The sequence below is a fragment of the Lathyrus oleraceus genome, chromosome 6 (assembly GCF_024323335.1).
Source record: "Lathyrus oleraceus cultivar Zhongwan6 chromosome 6, CAAS_Psat_ZW6_1.0, whole genome shotgun sequence".
Taxonomy (NCBI): Eukaryota; Viridiplantae; Streptophyta; class Magnoliopsida; order Fabales; family Fabaceae; genus Lathyrus; species Lathyrus oleraceus.
Window position 1 is genome coordinate 134,495,850 of NC_066584.1, and position 23,863 is coordinate 134,519,712.

Genomic DNA, 23,863 nt, shown 5'->3' on the forward strand with positions numbered 1-23,863 from the left:
ATATATGACCAAATGGGTCGATACTTGAGGTAACAAAAACATTTTCCAGAATGAATGTATCATGATGTATCGATAGATAGGGTATGGGTCGACCCATACTGGGTTGAAAAACAATTTTTCACAATTTTAATACATCATGAGTCGCTACATGAGTAAATGGGTCGATACATGTTTGGTAGAAAACACCAAACAGAATGGTTGACAGGCCATGTATCGATACAACCATCAATGGGTCGATACATGCTGGAGGAAATTTGATTTTTGAGAAAAACAATTACACATGTATCGATACATCACCATATAAGTCGATACATGCTAAACCAAAATTGAATTTCAGAAACACAATTTAGACATGTATCGATACACCAACTCATGCGTCGATCCAAAACATGAAAATATGCAAAAATGACATTTTAATGATGCAAAAATCTTCTCAATTGTTATTTTAATGATATGCCATGCTAGAGATCTTTTGAAATAGTTTCCAACTACATTTCTATCACAAACTTTGACATCACTCAAAAACTCATAATATTGGATATCACTCACAGCTCCGACCATGTGCTATCGAATTCTTCGCCAGATTGATAACTGACATGCTATCAATCTTCATGGTAATTTCTCCACGACTCTTCTTTGTTATTTCTTTGACCAAATTCACCATCCATGTTGCTTGACATGCACAAAGGGAAGCAACTATGTATTCTGCTTTGCACAATGATAATGCCACTACTGGCTCTTTTCTCGAACTCCAAGCAACTAGTGCACCACCTAGCATAAACACATAGCCAACTGTGGATTTTTTATCCTCATCATCACTACACCAAATTGAGTCGGTGTATCCCACTAATTTGAATTCTTTTCCTTCACCAGCTACAGGAAACAAAATTCCATAGTCGAGAGTTCCTTTCAGATACCTTAGTATCCTCTTCGCTGCTGCTAGATGTGATACCTATGGCTTCTGCATGAATATACTTACCATACTTATACTATATGCTAAGTCAGGCCTTGTATGAAAAAGGTATCGAAGTGACCCAATAAGTCTTCTATATTGGGTTGGGTCGACATCATCTTTATCAGAATCTTTCGACATTTGTAATACGGGCTCAGCCAGAGTCGAAGTTGGGTTGCAATCTTGCATCTCAAATCTCTTGAGTATTTCGCCTGCATACCTTCTTTGATGCATCATAAAACCTCTACCACTCTTGTAGAATTCAATGCCAAGTATGTATGAAATGTCACCCAGATCTGACATTTTGAATTCCTTGTTGAGTTCATCTTTGAAGTCTTTGATCTCCTTCTTGCAGCTACCTGTTATCAACAAGTCATCGACATAGAGGCATAATATAAGCAATTAACTCTTGCTTCTTCTTACATATACTCCATGTTCAGATTTTCACTTCACAAATTCCTTCTCCCTTAGAAAGCCATATATCTTCTTGTTCCAAGCTCTTGGAGCTTATTTAAGTCCGTACAGGGCTTTATGTAGCCTGCACACCTTTCTTTCTTCGCTTTGTTTCATAAACCCAACTGGTTGTGTAACATAAACTTCTTCTTCTAATGAGCCATTAAGAAATGAAAATTTCACATCCATCTGACACATCTTCCAGTTGTTTATGTTTGCTAGAGCAACAATCAATCTGATTGTTTCGATCCTAGCAACAGGAGAAAAAACTTCATCGAAGTCGATTCCTTCTTTCTAAAGAAATCCTTTCACCACAAGCCTCGCCTTGTGTCGAGTCACTTCTCCTCTGGGATTCAACTTCACCTTGTATACCCACTTTACATCGATTGCCTTCTTGTCTTGGGGCAACTCGACAAGTGACCAAGTGTTGTTGACTTCGATTGATTTCAGCTCTTCGTCCATTGCTTTCATCCACTTTGAATCTTTCAATGCCTCAGCTGCATTGACAAGTTCGACATCTGCGTAGAAAGCATAATGTACTAGCTCACCTTCTTCATTGACTACATCATCTGATGTAATCACACATTCTTGCAACCTTGCAGGCACGTGTCTTGTTCTTTGAGGTCTACTTGGGCCTGCTTCACCTTTGACTTCTTCCTGTCGAACTTCTCTTTCGACTTCACTAGTTGGTTCATCATAAAAGATTCTCACAGAATCCTTCTTAACATTCTCAATCCAATCCCATTCCTTAAGCTCATCTATGATCACATCCCTGCTGATTACCACTTGCTTATTCACTAGGTTGAACAACTTGTATCCTCCAGTCGAATGATATCCTATCAGGATCAGTTGACTCGACTTGTTATCAAGTTTTCTTCTCCACTGATATGGCACATGTCTATGTTCTATAGATCCTAACACCATGAGATGACTCAGGCTAGGCTTGACACTAGACCAACATTCTTCTGGCGTGATTCCTTCTAGCTTCTTCATCATACATCTGTTCAGGATATATGTCGCAGTCAACACAACTTCTCCCCATAATTCTTTGGGTAGATGCTTGCATTTCAACATACTTCTAACCATATTCATAATGGTTTTATTCTTCCTTTCTACGTCTCTATTCTACTGTGGAGTGTAGGGTGACACCACCTCATGCACAATCCCTTCTTTCACACATAATGTATCGAAATATTTCGAAACATATTCTCCACCACCATCAATCCTCAAAATCTTGATCTTTCGACCGCTCTGTCTTTCAACCATACATTTAAACTTGGTAAATACATCGATCACTTCACTTTTCTTCTTGATCAATTAAGACCATAGTTTTTGACTGAAATCATCTATGAATTTAACAAAGTATTTGTTACCTCCAATCGAATCCACCTGGAGAGGACCACATACATCAGAGTATATGACTTCAAGAGTTGCCTTCGACCTGCTTCCTGCATCCTTACTGAAGTTGTTCTTATGTTGCTTCGCCTACACACATTCTTCACACACTGCATTTGGAATGTTGATTTATGGTAATCCTAAAACCATATTTCTTCTCTTCAAATCTATGATGTCTTTGAAATTGAGATGGTCAAGTCTATAATGCCATATCCATTCATCTCTGCTGGCTGTTGTTGCAAGGCACGTATGCTCCAATCACATTAAGCTCAATCTTGAAGGTTCTATTTTGAGACATTGGAGCCTTCAAGGTCAACCTTCCATTTGAGTCGAGAATTCTCATCATCTTGTCTTTGATCGATACTCTGTAGTTCTTTTTGACTAATTGCCCTATGCTGAGTAAATTGATCTTCATGCATGGTATGTACAACACATTTGAAATTACTGACCTCTTGCCATCTTTCCTCATAATCAGAACATCACCAACACCTTCAGTTGCTAGAGTGTTGTCATTTGCAAATTTCACCATGTTCTTCATTGAGGGCTTTATGTTGACAAACCAATCTTTCCTTCCAGACATGTGTGATGAGCATCCTGAGTCCAAGTACCACTGGTCCTTGAATCTCTCTTCATCTCTTATTGTAACCACCAGCAACGTCTCTTCTTCTTCATGTTTCGTCGGGTTCGCATAAGTTTCTTGATTCTTCTGCTTTTCTGGACAATCACTAGAATAATAACCATACTTCTGACAATTGTACACTGAATGTGACTCTTGTCTAGCTTTTGACCGCCACCTCTTCCTCTACCTGCAACACCACCTTTTTGGTTGCCTTAGTTCCATGGTTTTCTCTGATTCAACCAGTTTCCTTCTTGTTGATTTCGACCAGTCGAATTGTTATAACCTCCTATGCCTTTGTTGCCATTCCAGTTTCCTTTTCTTTCTTTTGCTGATTACGCCTGCAAAGCCATATCACTCTTCGAATTTCCTGCAGCTCTTTCAGCCATTCTTTGTTCATGAGATTCAAGCGTCCCTTGAAGCTCTTCCTTTGTCAGTTTTGACACATCATTTGATTCTTCTATGGATACTACCACGTGGTCGAACTTTGGAGCCAACGACCTCAAGATCTTTCCAACAACAGATCTTGATGTCAACACTTCTTCACATACCTTCATTTGATTCACCAATTTCGTAACCTTGGTGAAGAAATCAGTTATGCTTTCATTATCTTCCATCTGAAGCAATTCATACGTTCTCTTGTGAGTTTGTAACCTCACTTCTTTCACCTTCTCTGCGCCTCCAAACGATTTCTCTAGAATTTCCCATGCTTCTTTTGCTGACTCTGCATCACTAACCTTTTCAAAGTTATCTGCATCAACATATTGATGGATTATAAAGAGAGCTTTATAATCTTTCTTCTTCAGTTCTTTATGTGCATCCTTTTCTTGATCTGTCGTGTCTTCTGCAAGCGTTGCTACTCCTTCCTTCACAAGATCCCAAAGATCTTGATAACATAACACAATCTTTATCTGCTTGCACCAATTCTCATAATTGTTGTTCTTGAGAATCAGAAGATTTGCTGGAAAATGCTCGTTTGGATGATTCGTTGCCACAGTGATTTTCTTCTCACGAATCGATTAAACAGGAGCTCTTAATACCAGATGTTGGAAATCCCCCAAAACCTATGCAGAATTTCAATCAATCTTGATGAATAAGATTTTTATCACCCATACAATGACAATAACAGAAAAAAACAATGGAGAAAGAAAGAAAGTAAAGAACGATGAAGGAGAAGAAGAATTAAAATTATGCAGAGTTTCTCTCTACCCACAAACTGTGGAAAACTTCTTATTCACTTTGCAACTGCAAAATACTATGAATACAATGTTATGAATACTCTATTCACTTCATTACAAAAATAAGAGTTACTCCCTCTATTTATAGATTTAGGTTAACTTGGACCTCAAAGCGAAACTCAAAACTATAAAAGTCAAAAACTATAAAAGCCCAAAATAGCTAACACTACTAAAATAGGCCTAAATCGAAATCCTGTGTGAAGCAACATGCTTCGACACTTCGACATACTAACACAACTCAACACACTAGGTGGTTCGACACTTTTTTGCTTCTGTCGAGCAACCTGCTTCGACACAAGGAATTACAAGCCAATAATATATAAGTTAAATACATATTATATTTTTGTAAATTGTTAACTCTGAAATATTTATAAGTAGAGGTGATTATCTTCTTACAAATAAATTCTAGAAAATCATTTTAAGTCTAATCACAAATTTAAAATGGTATTAATTTTGTTTCTTTGAAATTTTTTAAATTCACATCGATTAGAGATAAAACATAAAAAAATATATATATATATATATATATATATATATATATATATATATATATATATATATATATATATTATATATATATATATATTAGTTTTATAAATTTAAATTAAGAAAACTCTAATTCTAATATATCTAAGACGACCCACTTTTTCACTAACAAACTAGTGTTATAAAATTGTGAAATGCCGCCCACAATTCCAAAATAAATAGTTTCATTATTAAAAAATAATGTTATCCTTGCTTTTTTTACTCACACATGATAATGTTATTTTTGACTACTTTTATACTTTCAGTTCCTTTGATGCTTTGCACGTTGTGAAACTTTATGACTCATGAGAGCGACAATTAATGTCATGTTCTTTATCCTTGTGTTTCATATTTCACACTCACTCCCTTTATCGTTGCGTTTCATCATATTTCATACTCTCAAAAAAAAGTCATTGAAGTTTTTGTCTCATCATTTTAAGTACTCTATTTCTTATACTACTCTCAAAACTATAGTATCTAACTTGACATTAGAAAGAGGACTTTCTTGGTAATGGTATAGTACTACAAATAAAATAAGTCAAATGAAGTCTATGATGAAATAAGTAAAAACATTTTTTAGTTTCAAAAAAATGATTCAGAAGTAGTGGACCACAAATAACCATAGTGTGTGTCTCACCATTTTTAATGAATGATACCAATTCTTTCAAAAATATAAAATTGATTATACTACATGGTTACTTAAATGTCAAGAATATTGCAGTTTTTAAGTCTTTGATTAGCTCTTAGTTTGCTTTATTCCATTGACACGTATGCAATGGCTACCTAAAATTTACAACCAACAAATTTGGAGTTGTGACCCACCACACCAACTGTATTATCATACTGCTCTACCACTTATAAGTGTTAGTGTGCCACACATTGTTGCTAGGGGTGTGCAAAATAACCAATAACCATGAACCAAGTTCCTATCCAAATTAATCCAAACTTTAAAACCAAACCCAAAATTATATTTTGAAATTGGTTATCCATTTATCAAATTAAAAAAAAACCGGTAACCATTATTAAAAACCGGTTCAAGTAAACGGTTACCATTTTTCAATAATCATTTCAAATCAATCCAAAACACAAATTTCAGAATCCCTAATTCTCAAAAATCCAAATTCCCAATTCATCAAAACCGGCATCCTATTGTAAATGGTATTGAAAGTTGTGATGTTTGCTTTCATATTGGTATTCTTTAACAATGTTCAAGTCAAATTCTGTGAGTAGTAAATTTGTAATTTTGTAATTGTGTGTTGTATTATGGAGTTATTTTTATCCATTTTCTTAGCTTTAATTGGTTGTGAATTGTTTCTATTGATTTCTGTTTTTAAAGATTTGTATAGAAAATATAGTATTAGTATACAATTTGTTTTTCAATGTTTTTTTTCCTGTATATTTGGATATTTGCAAAGAAAACAAACTGAAAACAAGTTGGCAATTTCATCCTTAGTTATTTGTGAGTTTGAAAAAAGTCAACAAAAATTTTATCATTTTAATTTCTCCTTACAACTAGTCAGTTATTTTTATGACGTGGCAATTACTTTACTTTTTTATTATTGTAAAATTAAATGTGACATTGTTGATAGTTATCCTCTTAAATAAAATTGAGAAGCTGCAAAAAAAAAACTACCGTCAATAAAACTGCATCCTATGATTTTTTAAACCTGATTTATTTTTATAATTTTTTTAAATTGTTTTTTTTATAAAATTATTTTTTTTATAAAACTGTAAAAAAACTGGTTTGAAAAATACCAATTTAAAACTCTTTTTTTAAAATTGTTTTTTTTTCTATCTTATAGGTAATTACTTAATTTTGATTTTTCAGATTGAAATTTAAAAATAGTGATTGATTTAAAGAGCGATTTGATAAAGTTAAGAAGTTGTTGGAATGAAAATTAAATTAGAGGGAAATTTGGTTTTAAAATTGATCCAAACAAAAAATAATTTTTTTAGTACAAACCGGTTATTAACCAAACCGATCCAAACATAAACCGATTTTAAAAATATAAACCGGTTTTATCAAAGTGGTTTTAAAAACCAAACTGATCCATATATTTGGTTCAATTTGGTTATGGTTTTGAACCATGCACACCCCTAATTGTTGCTGCTTTTTCTCTTTCTCTCTTAATTTGTTAACAATAGAAAGTTTTCTACTTTAATGTCTTTTAACTATTATTAGGTCAACGAGGTTAGATCTACTAGAAGTGAATAAACTTTTATCATATAGGCAATTAATATTTGAATAGTGAGTGAAATATATATATATATATATATATATATATATATATATATATATATATATATATATATATATATATATATATATATATATATATATATAATTTATCAATTATTTAATTAATTTAAAATATAATATTTATTAATACTAATCAAATGATGTTACTGTTTCTCTTTTTCTTTTGGATTTAATCATTTACGCTTTAAAATTTCAAGTGATGCAAGGTTAAAGATGAGAAAACATATTTGGATTTAATTGAAATACACTGGTAGTGTAAAAGGATTTTACACTGTCAGTTAATCTTAAATGTTGGATATTGAAATAAGTTCGACTTTTATTTTAAAAATCTATAAAATAGTGCAAACGGGTGATGGTGATGAATCGACTGTGTAAATTTTTTTACACTGACAGTGCATAGTAATTAATCCCAATATCTTTTATAATCAACATTTTTTATATTATTTACATTTAATATTTTTTACTTTTTAACAACAAAGATAGTGTGACATTTACTCAAAATTTAAATGATCATGTATAACAATGTTGTATTTCATAGAACGATAGCCATAGTTTTAAAAAAAAGAAGTTATTTATACTCGTCAAAAAATATAGGTGTGCACGGTATCCCTGCAAGGTCAGAGGATATTTAGAGGTCTTAGTAGGTTTATAACAATTTAGGGTGGTTAGGGTTTGTCCACGGTGACGAGAAACTCTATATAGTGATGTTACGATAGTTTTAGAGGATCGACTCACGTGAGGTGGGATGCTCTGTATAATAGCGTAGTGCTTAGAGTATTATATGCAAGTTATGATCTATCTCCCTTATCCCGCTAGTGGGAGAAATATTTCTAGAGGCCTTTGGGCATGAGGTTTCCTTGAGAAGGATCACCGCTCACTCAGTCAATGATGGACAGTTAAATCCCTATTTCCTAGGGAGTTAGATAGCAGATACTGACCATGACTTCTCTGTGTCCAAAAGTCATTTCCCATGCTTCCTCTATCTAGGCGAGTGAAAGTCACTTCGAGCAAGGCGATACCTCCTGAAGGGTGACACATGGTCGTCACCCCTCTTGGGGGATGCAACGATTTCATCCTTTCCAGGTATTTTACAAATATAACACTACATAGTCCCTAAAGCACGAAGTCTCAGATAAAGGGCAAAGTGTTTTTATCTCATGGAATAATGTAATATCCCGAAGTTCTAAGTTTCTCGGTGATATGTGTGACGAACCAGACCAACTAGGCTTTGGGTTCTTTAAAAGGTTCTATTGAGCTTGACTGATGATACTACAAGTCCCTCAAGCAAAGTTATGTGTAGCATGATGATGAGACTACAAGTATCTCAGATGACGCGTTGGACCTCTCGGACGGGAATTCTATCAAGCTCTCATACAAGACTTAAACTAAGTCTCTTAGGCTAGACTTCAGTCACACCTCTTAGGTGAGATTTATATGTTTGGTCCCGCCCGATGAAACTTTAATTCCCTCGGTGAAAATTTTAGATAGCCTGGGATATCTCAGTCCCTCAGGTGAAGTCATGTGTAACCTCAATGATGAGACTACAAGTCCTTCAGGCGAGGTTTGGACCTCTCGGACGATACTTCTATCAAGCCCTCAGACAAGACTTAAAATAAGTCTCTTACACTAGACTTCAGTCGCGCCTCTTGGTGAGATTTTTATGTTTGGTCCCACCCAAGGAAACTTTAAGTCCCCCAGGCGAGGAGTTTAGATAACATGTTCATATTACCGTGAAGGACGGAAATGACCTTTACCGAAAAGTCTAACATTTGGAATATTGCCTCAAGAGGCGGCAATAATTTTATAAATTCTAGAATACAAAATATTGCCTTAAGAGGCGGAAAAGATCTTCGCCATAAAGTCCATCATACAAAATATTTCCATAAGAGGCGGCAATGATATTTGCCATGAAGTCCAACATACATAATATTGCCTTAAGAGACGAAAATGATCTTCGCCGTGAAGTTCAACACACAAAATATCATCTTAAGAGGAGACAAGGATCTTCACTATGAAGTCCAACATACACAACATTACCTTAAGAAGTGGTAATGATCTTCGCAATTAAGTACAACATATAAAATATTGCTTTAAGAGGCGACAAGGATCTTCGCCATGACGTCCAACATACAAATAAAAGAAAATGTTCTTGCTACTTATAAACATTCAAAAAAAAATTCATAGGTAAATACTTATGATGTCTCTTAAAAAATTATAAACAATCTCAATTGTAATAATACTTAAGATGAAGAGCGTTCCAAGTTCTGGGTAGGATTTTTCCGTCCAATTCTTACAATGCGTACGCCCCATGAGGGAGCTTCTGGAATATGCGGTATGGTCCATCACAGTTGGGTTGTAGCTTTCCCTGATGTGTAGGCAGAACCACTTTCTTTAAGACCAGGCCGCCTTCTCGCATCTCACTAGGCTTGACTTTAGAGTTGTACCTCCTGGTGGCTCTATGCTTGGCGGTGAATTCTTGAATGGGTGACTTCTCTCAATTCATCAATCAAGCCTGCCACACATTCTAATCCTGCCATGTTTACCTCTTGATTAAATTGGGAGTGTCGCCACGAGGACATGTGATTCTCTATAGGTAGCATGATGTTTGCTTCATATACCATGGCAAACGGAGTTTCCTTAGTAATAGAGTGAGGGTGGTGTGATATGACCATAATATTTTGTGGACTCATTATGCCCATAAACCTTTGGCATTATGGATCTTTTTCTTGAGTCTATTTAGAATACCTTTCGCTGATTCGGCTTGCCCATTGACTTGTGGGTGTACAAAAGATACGAACTTTGTTTGTACTTTTAAATCTCGACAAAAGTCTGTGAACATAACGCTAGCGAACTGGGCCGCGTTATCGGAGACAATGGCTCAAGGAATCCCAAGCCTGCATATAATTTTCTGCAAATAGAAGCGACGAATTCTTTCTACCGTGATTTTGTAGACAACTTCCCCCTCTATCAACTTAGTATTATCAAGAAATCCAGTTGTCCCGACACCAGGGGGAGCAAAACTAAGATATCCCACTGGTAGAAAGGCCAAGGTGCCTTCATTGACTAGAGAAGCTCGGTTGGGGTGTGATGAAGGTCATCGTTCCTTTGACACTGGTTCCACTTCTTGAAGAAGAAGATGATATCCTTCATCAGGGTAGGCTTATAGTATTCTGCCCTTAGCAACTTGTGGGAGAGTATTTTCCTGCCAATAAGACTAATGCAGGCACCCTTATGTACTTCTACAAGTACCATAGAGGTTTCATGCTCGCCTAGACACCATAGCATTAGAAACGCCCTCCCCATTTTATAAATCTTTCTTGAGGGAAGGGTGTACTTAGCGGCATTCTTTCAGACTCTCCTTGCTTCCCCCTCATTCAATGGGAGTTCGTCCGCCTACAAGTAGCGCAGTATGGGCGACATCCAGTTAGACTTGGGAACAACTTCTAGGGAGTAAACCTCGCATCATTGATGTTTGGCGAATGAGAGAGTCTCTCAGATCATTGTTCTGTTAAATCCTTTTGTCTTCAAGGTGGTGAGTTTGGATAGCATGTCTCCTCTAAAGTTTTGTTCACGGGGAATATGCTCTATTTTAAAAGAAGTAAAGCGAGGGGATAATTTTCTATCTTTTGCATATATCTTATCAGTTGGGGTTCTTTTGTCTGGTACTGCATGGAGATCTGGTTGTAGACTAACTGTGAACCACTCATGGCTTTCATTATGGAGGCTCCCATTTCTAAGGCAAGAACCATGTCAGCGACGAGGGCCTCGTATTCTGCATGATTGTTGTTGGCCGCGAACTCAAACTTCTATGTTATCTCAATGAGTATGTTTATGCGTCCTTCTAAGACTATTCCCGCGCCACTCCCCTTTACATTTGAGACACCACCAATTGATATCGTCCATTCTAGGGACGTCTCTTTGTCCACAAGTAAGCTTAATTCAACCACGAAATCTATCAGAGTTTGGGATTTGATTTTTCCTTTTAGGACTTAGTGATATCATATTTTGAGAGTTCCAGTATCCAAAACACCATCCTTTCCTCCAAATATGGCTTCTTGGGGATCTCTTATAAATCTCAATTCTAAATTTATAAAAGAAAAATAATAAAAAAACTCATATCTATATTTAAAAAATTCAAAAAAATAAAATAAAAGAAGAAGAGAGAGAAGTTTGAGATTTTGAGGTAGAATGAGATAAGAAAGAAGAAAAAGAAATAAAGAGAATGAGATGTTTGGTGGTTTATGGATGTGTGTGTGAAAGAAATAAAAAATGAAAATTAAATTTCTGACTTTTGACGAAGAGATGAGTTTTTCCATAAATTTAGAATTGGAAGAAAAAATATAAATGACTTGGTTATCTGCAATTAAATATAGGGATAGAACAATTTTGCCATACTTTTAATAATTCAAACGTGGAAAGTAGACTTTTTCAACCCTTTGTACTTACTATTTCTCCATCACCTTCTAACCTCTTTACAAATATAGTCCTAAAGTCTTCCCTTCAAACTTGCACAATAGCCTCTCCTCCTATTTTCAACATTCATAAGCAAAATGCTAGGTAAAAAGATGGTATCATTGAAGAAACTAGCCAAGAAGGTAAAGTCTAGTAGTAGTGGTGGAGGTGAAACTAACAATGACCCTCCACATCAAGAATGTTTGTTGAAGGGATATGAAGAAGAGTTATGTACAAGCACAACTCCAACTGGCTATTTTGCACTTTATGTTGGTGATGAGCATCAAAGATATGTGGTTCCAACAAGCTATCTTTCTCACCCTTTATTCAAGATGCTGCTTGAGAAATCTTACAATGAGTTTGGTTTTCAGCAGAGGAATGGTTTGGTTGTTCCATGTAGTGTGGATGCATTTCAAGAGGTTGTAAATGCTATCGAATCTAACAATGGCAAGTTTCACTTAGGCAAGATTTTTCATGATTTTGTTTAATCTTTGGTTAGTGTTGAATGCATTGGAGTTATCTTATCTTTTATGATCAGAAAGAATTCAATTTGACTTAGAAATTATAGGTATTATGACCGTTTACCGTTTATACACGATGTAACGGCAGAGCCTATTGACGATAGAGGATCCAAACTGGTGTATCAAAGTTAGGTTTAATTTCTATATAAGCTATTTTGCTGTAAGAAAATTATCAATTAGGAGTAATTTGACAGGTAAACAATTGATGCTGAACTTTTCCATATTTTAGTTTGTCCTCAACTTTGCTTTTTCTATAATTTAATTTAATTTAATATTTTCCCCACTTTTTAGCAAACATGCCTCGAACTTTTACAAATGGCATCAAGTGCCGTTAAAGTGATCTCATTAATCAATGGCAACAATTGTGCTGTATGTATAAGATAAAATTGGAAGAAAAATTCAGGCCTGTTAGTCAACTAGTGTCCGACTTGAATATTGTAAGTATATCGTTCCGTTTATTTTGTTTTTTTTTCTTAAATAATTTTTATAGTATAATATTATCTTTGATCCTCTTTATAAAAAAAATATTTTTTTATTATTTAATAACTAATGTATGCGGTCTATATTTTATTTATATATGTTACTCATCATATATTTAAAAAATATATTTTTTTATAAATATGATCAAAAGAAGTATAATTTTGTTTGAATAGTTATTTTTAAAATATTATTTTAAATATTTATTTTTTTATTTAAACTTTTTGAATATTAAAATTTTTAAAAAATTATTTAATTTTAAAACTATTTCAAATAGTTTTTCATAAAAATCATTTTTGAAATACTTGTTCTTGCTAAAAAACACAAAAATGTCGACTTCCTTGTTTTCGGTCAAGGAGAATCTAAAATGATTGGTTGGGGTGTCTGTTATGTATTTTTTATCTCGTTTCTCCATGCCTTTACTCTCCAAACATTATCCTATTTATATGTCTCAATCTCATTCTCTCCCTCTCGCTTGACTCTCCATATTCTTCATAAATACCTCTGCCAATAACGTATGTAGTCCTTATAATTGTCATGTAACGTCCACATCTTCACTAATTATAACTCCCTTGTCATAATGTATCATCCTATAACTGTTTCTTATGACCCTTAAAATGACATCTTAGCCTTGTCATCAGCTCCGTCTTGCTCATTTTGATACCCTAACCGGATTCCGGCTAGTAGGTATAACACGGCTACCGACCTGCTAACCTCGCCATACTCGGTTGTCATACCAACTCGATCTCAATAAGTTTTGATATGTACATAAATGATCCTCTGACTTATATCACGACATGTTAAACTAATTTTTCGGGATGTACATAAGCCTCCCGAGCATGAGATCTAAAATATTGAAAAGTTTGGACAAAGGAATCCCATAAATTTCTTTTTAAGTTTTCTTCAATCCACTTATGTCGTGATACTCGTTTGTAGTGACATGTCTTTAATGATGATAGCATATCTTCATCAGATTCTCTCTTTCCTTAATAATGATGACTTTTTATGGGAATTTGATCCCTTTCAATGCTCCGAAACGTTTCATGTTTCTTAAGTTCTTAAGAGGATTTTCTCCTGATTAAAGTCATCTCTTTACCTTCTAGCTCAACATTTGCTGAAGGAATTTATTTCTCTTTTCAAAGCAACCTTCAGAGTTTCCGTTCACTCTTCAAGATCAGGTATATTTACTTTTGTTTCTTTATTTTACATTCTTTCATCCAATAACTATTATTGATGCATGTGATGATAATATAAATCCATTAAGATCCTTGAGTTTCCACTAAATAAAAGATCTTTTATGTTAGAGGACGTAGGGATACTCTAACTTAGGCTGACTTTGATCGTATTGTAAATGAGGCTTACCAAAATATTTCAGACTCTTTTAGCGATTCAGATTCTGAATCTTCTTTGTCAGGTTCATCAGTAGAAGTGCTGATGGAGATTATGGAGTCGCTCGATTAAGAAGTAATGAGTTATGATCACAACTCCATTAACGAGGTGGAGATTGCTAAACTTCAATCTTTGAAGAATGTTTCTTCTATTGGGAATGAAGACAATGTTATTTTGGAGCCCTGTATTCTAGGGGAACGTGTTTGTATAGTTCGTAACAGAGGAGTTAAAGATGAATATTTCCATTTCTACGTCGGGGTATTAAAGATTTTAACATGCATTTTCCCTTTAACGATTTTGAATTTGATTTATTAAGAGCCCTGAATACTACCCCTTCTCAACTTCGTCATAATAGCTAGGGGTTTATTAATGCTTTTGAAATAGTTTGTGTGGCCATAGATATAGAGCCCACCATAGGTTTATTTTTCTCCTTTTTTGAAATCAAAGTTGTTGAGAAAGTTGGATGGGTGACCATTAGCAGCCTTCCCGGCAAGATTTTTCTCCAAGCTTATACCACAAACTATAAAGGTTTCAAAAATCGATTTCTTCGAGTTAGGTGTAGACCGAGATGTCCTCAGGTAATATATGCGCTAGACGGGACTCAACATTTTCCCATCTATTGGACCGAGATTCCTCTTTCGGTATCCGGTTTGGTTTTGACAAATTAAATGACCAAAAGGTTAAATCCTTGGCCATATTAGATTCCTTTCGTATGATGAAGGTTCGGGGTCTATTGTCTTTACTCGAAGAACAAGTTCTTTCTTTACTAGGTAATGGTCATTATTTTCTTTTTGTATCACTTGGGGTACCATCCTGCATTTTGCTAACTTCTTTTGTCATTTCATCTGTAGGAAAAATGACTGACTTGTCTGTGAAGGAACATAGAAAGTTGATGTTGGAAGCCTGGACAATGAGGAGAGTAGAGAACCAAAATGTTATTAAATTGGACTTGTCTGGTTTAGAAACTTGGTTATTGAAGAAAAGAAAGGTAACCCCGAGCAAAGTAATCTCCAATGTTTCGGGCCTCAATCTCCAACTCTTTCGCCACCGAAGAGCCTTCATCTGAGTTCCCCAAAGAGGATGAGAACTTTGATGAGTGGTGAGGTCTGTATAGCCGATTTGGAAACTTCATCTTTGATACGTGAGACTGATGGAAGTGACCAAACCAGATCATCCAACGAATTCAAGTTCTGGAGTAACAGTTTTGATGGACTGAAATTCATTTACGACAATCTTAATGCTAAAGAAGATGCGAACAAGGTGAAGACCATAGGGCGACAGAAACTGACCCAAAATATTAGTTCTTTTATGATGAGTTGTGTTGTTTTAACTCGAAGGTTATTTGAAGTCGAGGATGATCACGAACAAAATGACATAAAACTTAACCAAGAGGTCAATCAACTGAAAGAGCAACATAAAACGCCAGCGGCTAGACTATCTGACCTGGAGAAATAATTATCAGAGGAGAAGACCATGAGGGAGAAATCGGAGGCTATGAATCAGGAATTAAAGTTTGTTGTTAACAAATAATCCGAGGATATGAAATCAATTCAAGATTCAAATGACCAATTGAAAAGCTCTTTGCAGAAAGCTCATATTGACGTCCTCGATGCAGGCGATGCTGCATTTGATAGGGAAAATGTTTGTGCCTTATGCCTATATCCCGATATTGACATGTCCGAGATGGACTTTTTCAAAGTTGTGGGTAATGGTCATCTGGTGGATATGGATAAAACCGAGCCCTCTCCCACTAGTGATCTGATCCAGGAGGACCATGCTGTTGATAGTAACCCCGAAGCTGCGGGTGAGCATAAAGACGAAGAATAGTTTTTAGTCATCAGTTTTGTAATGTTTTCAAGACTCCTGGGTTTTTCCTTTTTGTTTTGTATCTGGGTCTTGTTATGGCCCGTACTATGACATTTTTATATTTTGTTCAATTTTTACGGATTGTCCTTATCTTTACAATTGTTTTCTGAAATGGTTCTTTATAGAAGCTCTAAGTGTTTAAAAAGTTTTATGAATGCATTACTTATTCCAAAGCTTTCTATTTTGAAAAATTAGTGTAAGATTTATATGGGATGTGTAAATATAATATGGGTTACTTATATAACTTAGATTGATAGGTCCACGACCTTGGCTATGACAACCCGAGCACGACCAAAGATATCACTCTGTGATGATTTGCGATTTTGAAGAGTCCGGAGGACCCTGATGGACTTGCAATTCGGAAAAATTAGAGAGCCCAGGCAAAATTCCGATCATAGAAACTGGTGGATTCTATATGGTGAAGTCGAACAGAGAAATCAGAGAGCCCTAGTGAGACTTCGACCTGTGGTCGTTGTAGAGCTCGGCAGGCTCTCTCTCTCTCTCTCTCTCTCTCTCTCTCTCTCTCTCTCTATATATATATATATATATATATATATATATATATATATATATATATATATATATATATATATATATATATATATATATATATATATATATATATATATATATATATATATATATATATAAGTCGGAAAGCCCTTATGGGTCTTGGCGTGTTTTCGAATTAGCAACAACTAAATCTTGATAGTTTTTATATGATCGTAGGTCTTGGAAAATTTAGAGTATGTCTTGCTTTATTCTTTATATGACCCTAGTAAGTTAGGTTCTAATACCTGAGAATCATTGGTGTATTTAAAATCAGTGATCTATCATCATAGAATTGGTTTATAATTGTTTTAGTCATCCCCTACGGCTGTATTTCGCAATGTTTGGACGTCTTCCTGATCTTTTGACAATAATATTCAAGTTCTGATGATATTATTTTTAGTTGTGACTGTGTTATTACTTTTGGCTATGTAGCCCTTAATACATTTTATCTCCTAGATAACAACTTACATGTTCACATGGAAATCAGATAAATCGGTCGGCTTCAAGCGAGTTTGCTTGTCTTTTAGCTGAAACTTGTACCACGTAGGTTTGAAGCCCCGACGAGCTAGGCATTAATCTTTTGAGGGGTATCTTTAACTCTCGAACACATATCGGCTAATTCCAAGTAGATCATGTCAGACATTTGACACTTGATAAGTTAACCAAACCGCTTAAAGTCATAGGTTTGTTAATTTACTTAGTTCGGCCAAAGCCGATTGTGCCAAAGACTTCAAGTTGCTTGGACTTTATTTAGGCTAGAGGTTTAAATTCACTTAGCCCGACAGAAGCCGATTATGCCAGAGGCTTCAAGTTGCTTGGACTTTATTTAGGCCATATGTTTCAATTTACTTAGCCCGACCGAAGCCGATTATGTCAGAGACTTCAAGTTGCTTGGACTTCATTTAGGCAAGAGGTTTCAATTTACTTAGTCCGGTAGAAGCCGTTTATGCCAGAGGCTTTAAGTTGTTTTGACTTCATTTAGGCCAGAGGTTTCAATTTACTTAGCTTGGCCGAAGCCGATTATGCCAGAGGCTTCAAGTTGCTTGGGCTTCATTTAGGCCAGAGGTTTCAATTTACTTAGTCCGTCCGAAGTCGATTATGCCAGAGGCTTCAAGTTTCTTGGAATTTATTTAGGCCAGGGGTTTCAATTTACTTAGCCCAACTGAAGCCGATTATGCCAGAGGCTTCAAGTTGCTTGGACTTCATTTAGGCAAGAGATTTTAATTCACTTAGCTCGGCCAAAGCCGATTATGCCAGAGACTTTAAGTTTCTTAGAATTTATTTAGGCCATAGGTTTCAATTTACTTAGCTCGATCGAAGCCGACTATGTCAGAGGCTTCAAGTTTCTTGGACTTCATTTAGGCCATAGGTTTCAACTCACTTAGCCCGGCCGAAGCTGATTATGCCAGAGGCTTCAAGTTGCTTGGACTTTATTTAGGTCATTGGTTTCAATTTACTTAGCCCGACCGAAGCCGATTATGCTAGAGGCTTCAAGTTACTTGGACTTCCTTTAGATGTTTTACACAGTACATTTTCTTTAACTATGGGTGCCTCATAAAAAAACCTTGCTCATTCAAGGGAAAAGGGTGCATTCCCATACTTTTTATTTATGATGTTTATTACATATACTAGTTGGGTTAAAACTCAAGACTAGTTGCATTCCAAGTCCAAGATATTTAAATACCCTATAAATCTTCCAACTTGTAAGCCTCATCATTCATTCTCTGATTGATACAAAAGAATCCTTCCCCATCCGGAACCAGCCCATCTTTTATCTTGAAGTATGCCACCTTCTTTATCATCAGACCTTATTTGTTATATCCCATTTGCTTGACTTTGGTATCGAACCTCCTCTTGGAAATTATTTGTGTGGCTGCCAAGTTATCTAAGCCTTCCAAGTTGACGCCTTCCTATAAAGCACGGAGTTCCCAAGTCGGCATGTTAATCTCGACTGATATCATTATATCAGCTTCATTTATCGATGCGAAAGGATTCTCCCGATTGGTCGAATGAGGCGTAGTATGGTAGGGCCACCAAATTTCATATATGTCCTTGGTTCATATCTTTCTGATCATGTCTTGCTCACTTCTTATTCATGACATCATGATTTTGTCTGTTGTTTTTGGTGCTTCCCCTCTAGTGAAGTAATTGATAGCCCTTATTAAAAACTTCATCCAACTTCCACGAGTAGTGAGCTCAAAATATTCGATACGTGCTTACAAAACCTCCATGGTGTGGTTAACATGTCATGTATGAGAGGGAGATGACATATATTTAAATTTACTTTTATACTTCCATCTTCATCCTTCGATATCCGACTGGCACCAATTCGAGTTGTGTGAAGTGATTGGACGCTATTATTTATCCTTCTTATATTTTCCCTGTTTTTCAGTCGGTTTTTTGGCAATTCCTCTTTCAGGTCGATATCAACTAAGTTCACATTTAGATGATCATTTTTTATTGGTTCGGCGGTGTGACTCCTCATTTTAAGTCTTAGACTATCTTTATAACATTTTCTTTCTATTCCTTGATCACCCTTCACTATTCCAACCCGGCCGTCCTCTAAAGGATACTTTAACGTGAGGTATAAAATGGACAACACATCCTCTAGAGCATTGAACGAGGGTCTGCCAATAATAATGTTATATGGAAACAAAACATCGACAATTAGATACCTTACCTGGATACTTTTCACATGGTTTCTACTGCCAAAGGTTGTCATTATGGGTAAATTCCATAGTACTTGTACAAGCTCTCTTGAGAATCCCACTAAAGCACCTTTAAATGGTAGCAACTCGGTGGTATCAAAATTCACCCCCTAAATGCATCCCAATATAGAACGTATTCTGAACTTTCCGGGTCTACTAAGAATCGCTTTACGCTCTAGTCACGAATCTGAACTTTAATCACCATTGGGCCATTTTCGTGATCTAGCACTCTTTCCGAGTCTCTTGTGGAGAAACTCATCACAATTGGGTCCTCCTTCCTCTCTGAAGGCGGATTTTGTTCAATGTGTATCACTAACCAAGCATATATTTTCTAGCCGAACTGGTTTCTCCTCCTCCCGCGAATCCCCCTGCTATGGTATTTAGTGTATGACAGGTTATCCTGGCTTCATAAACTTCTTATGTATTCTTTCCTTTCTTTTGTAGAGAGTTTTCCGAATTCGGGCCTTCTCGGGGAGGACTTCTCTTTCTGGGCTGACCTCTCACATCTTTAACATACGACAATAGTCGACCTCTTTGAATCAAGATCTCAATTTATTTCTTCAACTGATGACAATTTTCTATGTGGTGTCCTCGAAGTCTATGGTATGCACATCATGCACTCTCATCTTTTCCCTTCATAATATGCACCCCCTTTGGACGTCCTGGTATATGAAGAAACTTGAGGTGATTAACTTCTCTTAGGATATCTTCACATATAGCATTTAATGGCGTGTATTCCCGCTCTTTTTCAAACGGTCGCCATGATGGTTTCATTATCGGCCGATCTTAGGGTCCAAGCTTAAAGTATTCCTTCTTCTTCCCAGCTTCTTCTTCCTTAGCCCACACTTTTTCTTTCGAATCCTGGAATCTTTTTTCCACGTTACTTTCCTCTCCTTTGATGTAGCATTCCACTCGGGTGACAACCTCATCCATGTTGGATGTCGGCTTTTGTGCTAAAGATTCATTGAACTGCTCGACTTTGAGGTCGTGCTGAAATGCTCTGACGAACATTTCTTGATTCAGATGAGATACCTTAATTGTTTCTTTATTGAATCTTTCCATATATTCCCTGAGAGATTCCAATTGCCCTTGTCAGACATTAAATAAACTGGTAGTCGACACTTTTCTATGCTTAGTTTCCAAAAAGTGTTGTACCACTTTCTTTTTTAAGTCTTGGTAGCTGATGATCGAGAACCTGGGTAGACTCATATATCATTGCAACACACCCTCATTAAAGGTCTCGTCCATGAGTTTACACTTGAGTGAATCAGAATCCCCTACTACTGCCATTTGGTTATTGATTGTAATAATATGTTCATATGGATCAGTTTACCATGGAAAAATACCAGTGACGGTGGCTAGAAGTTTTTGGGACTTGATTATCCCAGATAGCTTTGGATAAAGACTGAGAATCCATAGGCTCCTTTTATGTATCCCCTTCCTGTAGACTTTGTGTTTGCAAAACTTGGACATTATCTTGCAAGACTTCATTTTGCTAACGAAGTCCTTCCACCACCGCGAGCAATTGACCCATATCTAGTGGCAGAGGTGGATCGCTTCGGATGGGAGATGATCCTAACATCGTCCAGCTGAAGTATTAACATTTTTATGATAGTTTTGTGTCGCCTGAGCCAGTTTTATCAATGCCCAACGGTGGGGGCCAAATGTTCTTGCGAAAAAACACTAAAAGGTTGGCTTCCTTGTTTTAAGTCAAGGAGAGCCTAAAATGATTGGTTGGAGTGTCTGTTATGTATTTCTTATCTTATTTCTCCCTGCCTTTACTCTCAAAACATTCTCTTATTTATAGGTCTTCTTCTCCTTCTTTACCTCTCGCTTGACTCTCCATATTCTTCACAAATACCTATGCCAATAACATTTGTCGTCCTTATAATTGTCATGTAACATCTGCCTCTTCACTAATTATAACTCCTTTGTCATAATGTATCATCCTATAACGGTTTCTTATGACCCTTCAAATGGCATCTTAGCCTTGTTATTGGGTCTGACTTGCACTAACTGGATCATCACTGGCTTATATGAGGTCGGCTCTGTCTTGCTCAATTTGATACCCTAACCGGATTTTGGCTAGTAGGTATAACACGACTACTGACATTATAACCTCGCCATACTCGGCTATCATACCAACTCGGTCTCAAGGAATTCGAATATGTACATAAATGATCCTAGGTCTTATATTCGGGCAGGTCAAATTAATTTTTCGGGATGTACATAACTTTTGAAAAAATTGCTATTTTGATATCCAATAATCTATGTTTATTTTACAGAATATCAAAATTACACTTTAAATGTAGAAAAACAAATATATAAAAACTTGTAATATTTTGTGTACATCCCGGAATTCCTAAAGGCTGAGCTTTTGTAAACCGAGTACAGGGAAACGAGTAAGTTGAATAAGCATAAACATTACACAGGTCGGAGCCCGATTAGAGTTCATATAATCGCAAAGCAAGCACATTAGAATCGGTTGAAACTGCGCGAAATGTACCTGAGTGCATCGCGCGCTCAAATATACAACAGAGTCGCCATCGAACTTTATTTATTCCCGAAGGAAAGGGAAAACATCAATAAAACCTATGGAAAGAGAAAAAAGATAAGGAAGTCGATTATGCAAGGGGAATGTATTAACATCCCTCACATTTGTTGTACTCAACGGGAATTGTAACACCCTGTTTTTCTAAAAATTATTTATATTAATTAATTATTATTTTATGTGTGTACCTAATTATTATTTGTATGATAATTGAGATGTGTTAGAGTAACAAGGGTGGGTGATCCTTAGGTAGTGAGTGTGGATAGTAATTATAAGTTGGTAGATTTATTTATTTAGAATTATTTAATTGATTAAATAATGTTTTAGTGTTATTATTTAAATAAAATAATAAAATAAAATGAAATAATGAGTTTGGGGTGGAAAGTGTGAATTATGGAGAATTAAAATAAATAATGTAAGTTAGTAATAAGTTGGCCTTATTGGAATATTAGAAAGATAGAAATTAGGTTTTTGATTTATGAGGAGAGAAGTGAGGTGAAACTTTTGGAATTGGAGAAAAAGAGGCAAGAGAAGAGAAATGCAAGGAAAACCTAAGGAGAACTCTAGGGAAGAGAAGCCAAGGCCAAAAGCTTGGATTTTTCTGGAATTACAAGGCAAGGGTAGGGATTTTGTTCAATAATAGGGATATGAATGGAAGGATATATGAAGGTTTAATTCTTTTTGGATTGATGATGAATGTTGATATTTATTGAATGAAATGTATGTTCTAAAGTATTCATGTATGTTCAACATTGATGATGTTTGAAGTTTTTAGGGATTGATATAGTCTTTAGATCCATGATTATATGAATATAAGTAGTAATTGATATAGGTATATTTTTGACTGAATTTGAAACCATAAAATATTTTTGGTGATGATTTCATGACGTTTTTGGGGTAAGAGAAGATGAAATTCATGTTAGAAATTTCAGAAAAACAACAACTTTTTAGTAATGCATTCGTGCACAATTTTGATCATGATTTTCAACTTGAAAATCATTTTGGGACGGGGGATGAAGCATTTGGTAGCTGAAATAGAGGACTATAACTTTGTTTCAGAAGTAAAATATTTTTGGTGATAATTTCATGGACGTTTTTGGGGTTGGAGAAGATGAAAATCATGCTGGAAATTCCAGAAAAATAGTAACTTTTTAGTAAAGCATTTGTGCACAGTTTTGATCATGATTTTCAACTCACAAATCATTTTGGGACGAGGTTTGAAGCATTGGGTAGCTAAAACAGAGGGTTGTAAATTTGTTTTAGGGATAAAATATTTTTAACGATTTTATCAGAGGTTGGTAGTAGGTGGAAAAGAAGTGTATGATGTGACGAATATAGATGAGGTCCGTATTGACAAATTATTTGATGTGTTATGAGTGATTATGATTATGTGTTTGATTATATTGGTGATAGTCCATAAGGGTGGATTACGTTACGAATGGTTGCAATTGTGTGATCGATTGTGGATTACTAAATATTATTATAATTGTTGTATTAATTGCATTATTACCATGTCATACACCCATTGTTGATATGTTGAAGGAGATAAGTCATAGGTCTGAAGGGGGACGTGTAAGACCCCAATTTTGACCCTAAGATCCCTCATGCAATTCCATCATATGCATATGCATTGGGATCACACCTTGACATCCTCCTTACCCCTCTTTCATGGGGTTTGTTTTGGGAGAGATCACCAAGCACCATGTGATTGTATCATACTTGTATTTTATCATTTTACTAACCAAAATACCAAAAATACGTCTTTGTATTTGCCTAACTCTTTTGTAGGTAGGGCATGATCACCATTGATCTATCAAGTTCATATCTAGGGTTTAAGGCCCTCATGACAAAGAGAACAACCATGAATTGATCCAAGAATGGTTAAAATCATCATATATGAGTTCCATT

At 35.6% G+C, this 23,863-nt stretch overlaps 1 protein-coding gene across 1 annotated transcript; it reads left to right on the top strand.

Moving 5' to 3' along the window:
• Positions 1 to 11,940: 11,940 nt before the first annotated feature.
• On the top strand, positions 11,941 to 12,620 carry LOC127091976 (auxin-responsive protein SAUR15). The gene has a single exon (XM_051030732.1). It carries the CDS (start codon positions 11,990 to 11,992, stop codon positions 12,377 to 12,379), a length of 390 nt encoding a protein of 129 aa, XP_050886689.1. The 5' UTR covers positions 11,941 to 11,989; the 3' UTR covers positions 12,380 to 12,620.
• The last annotated feature ends 11,243 nt before the right edge of the window (positions 12,621 to 23,863 follow it).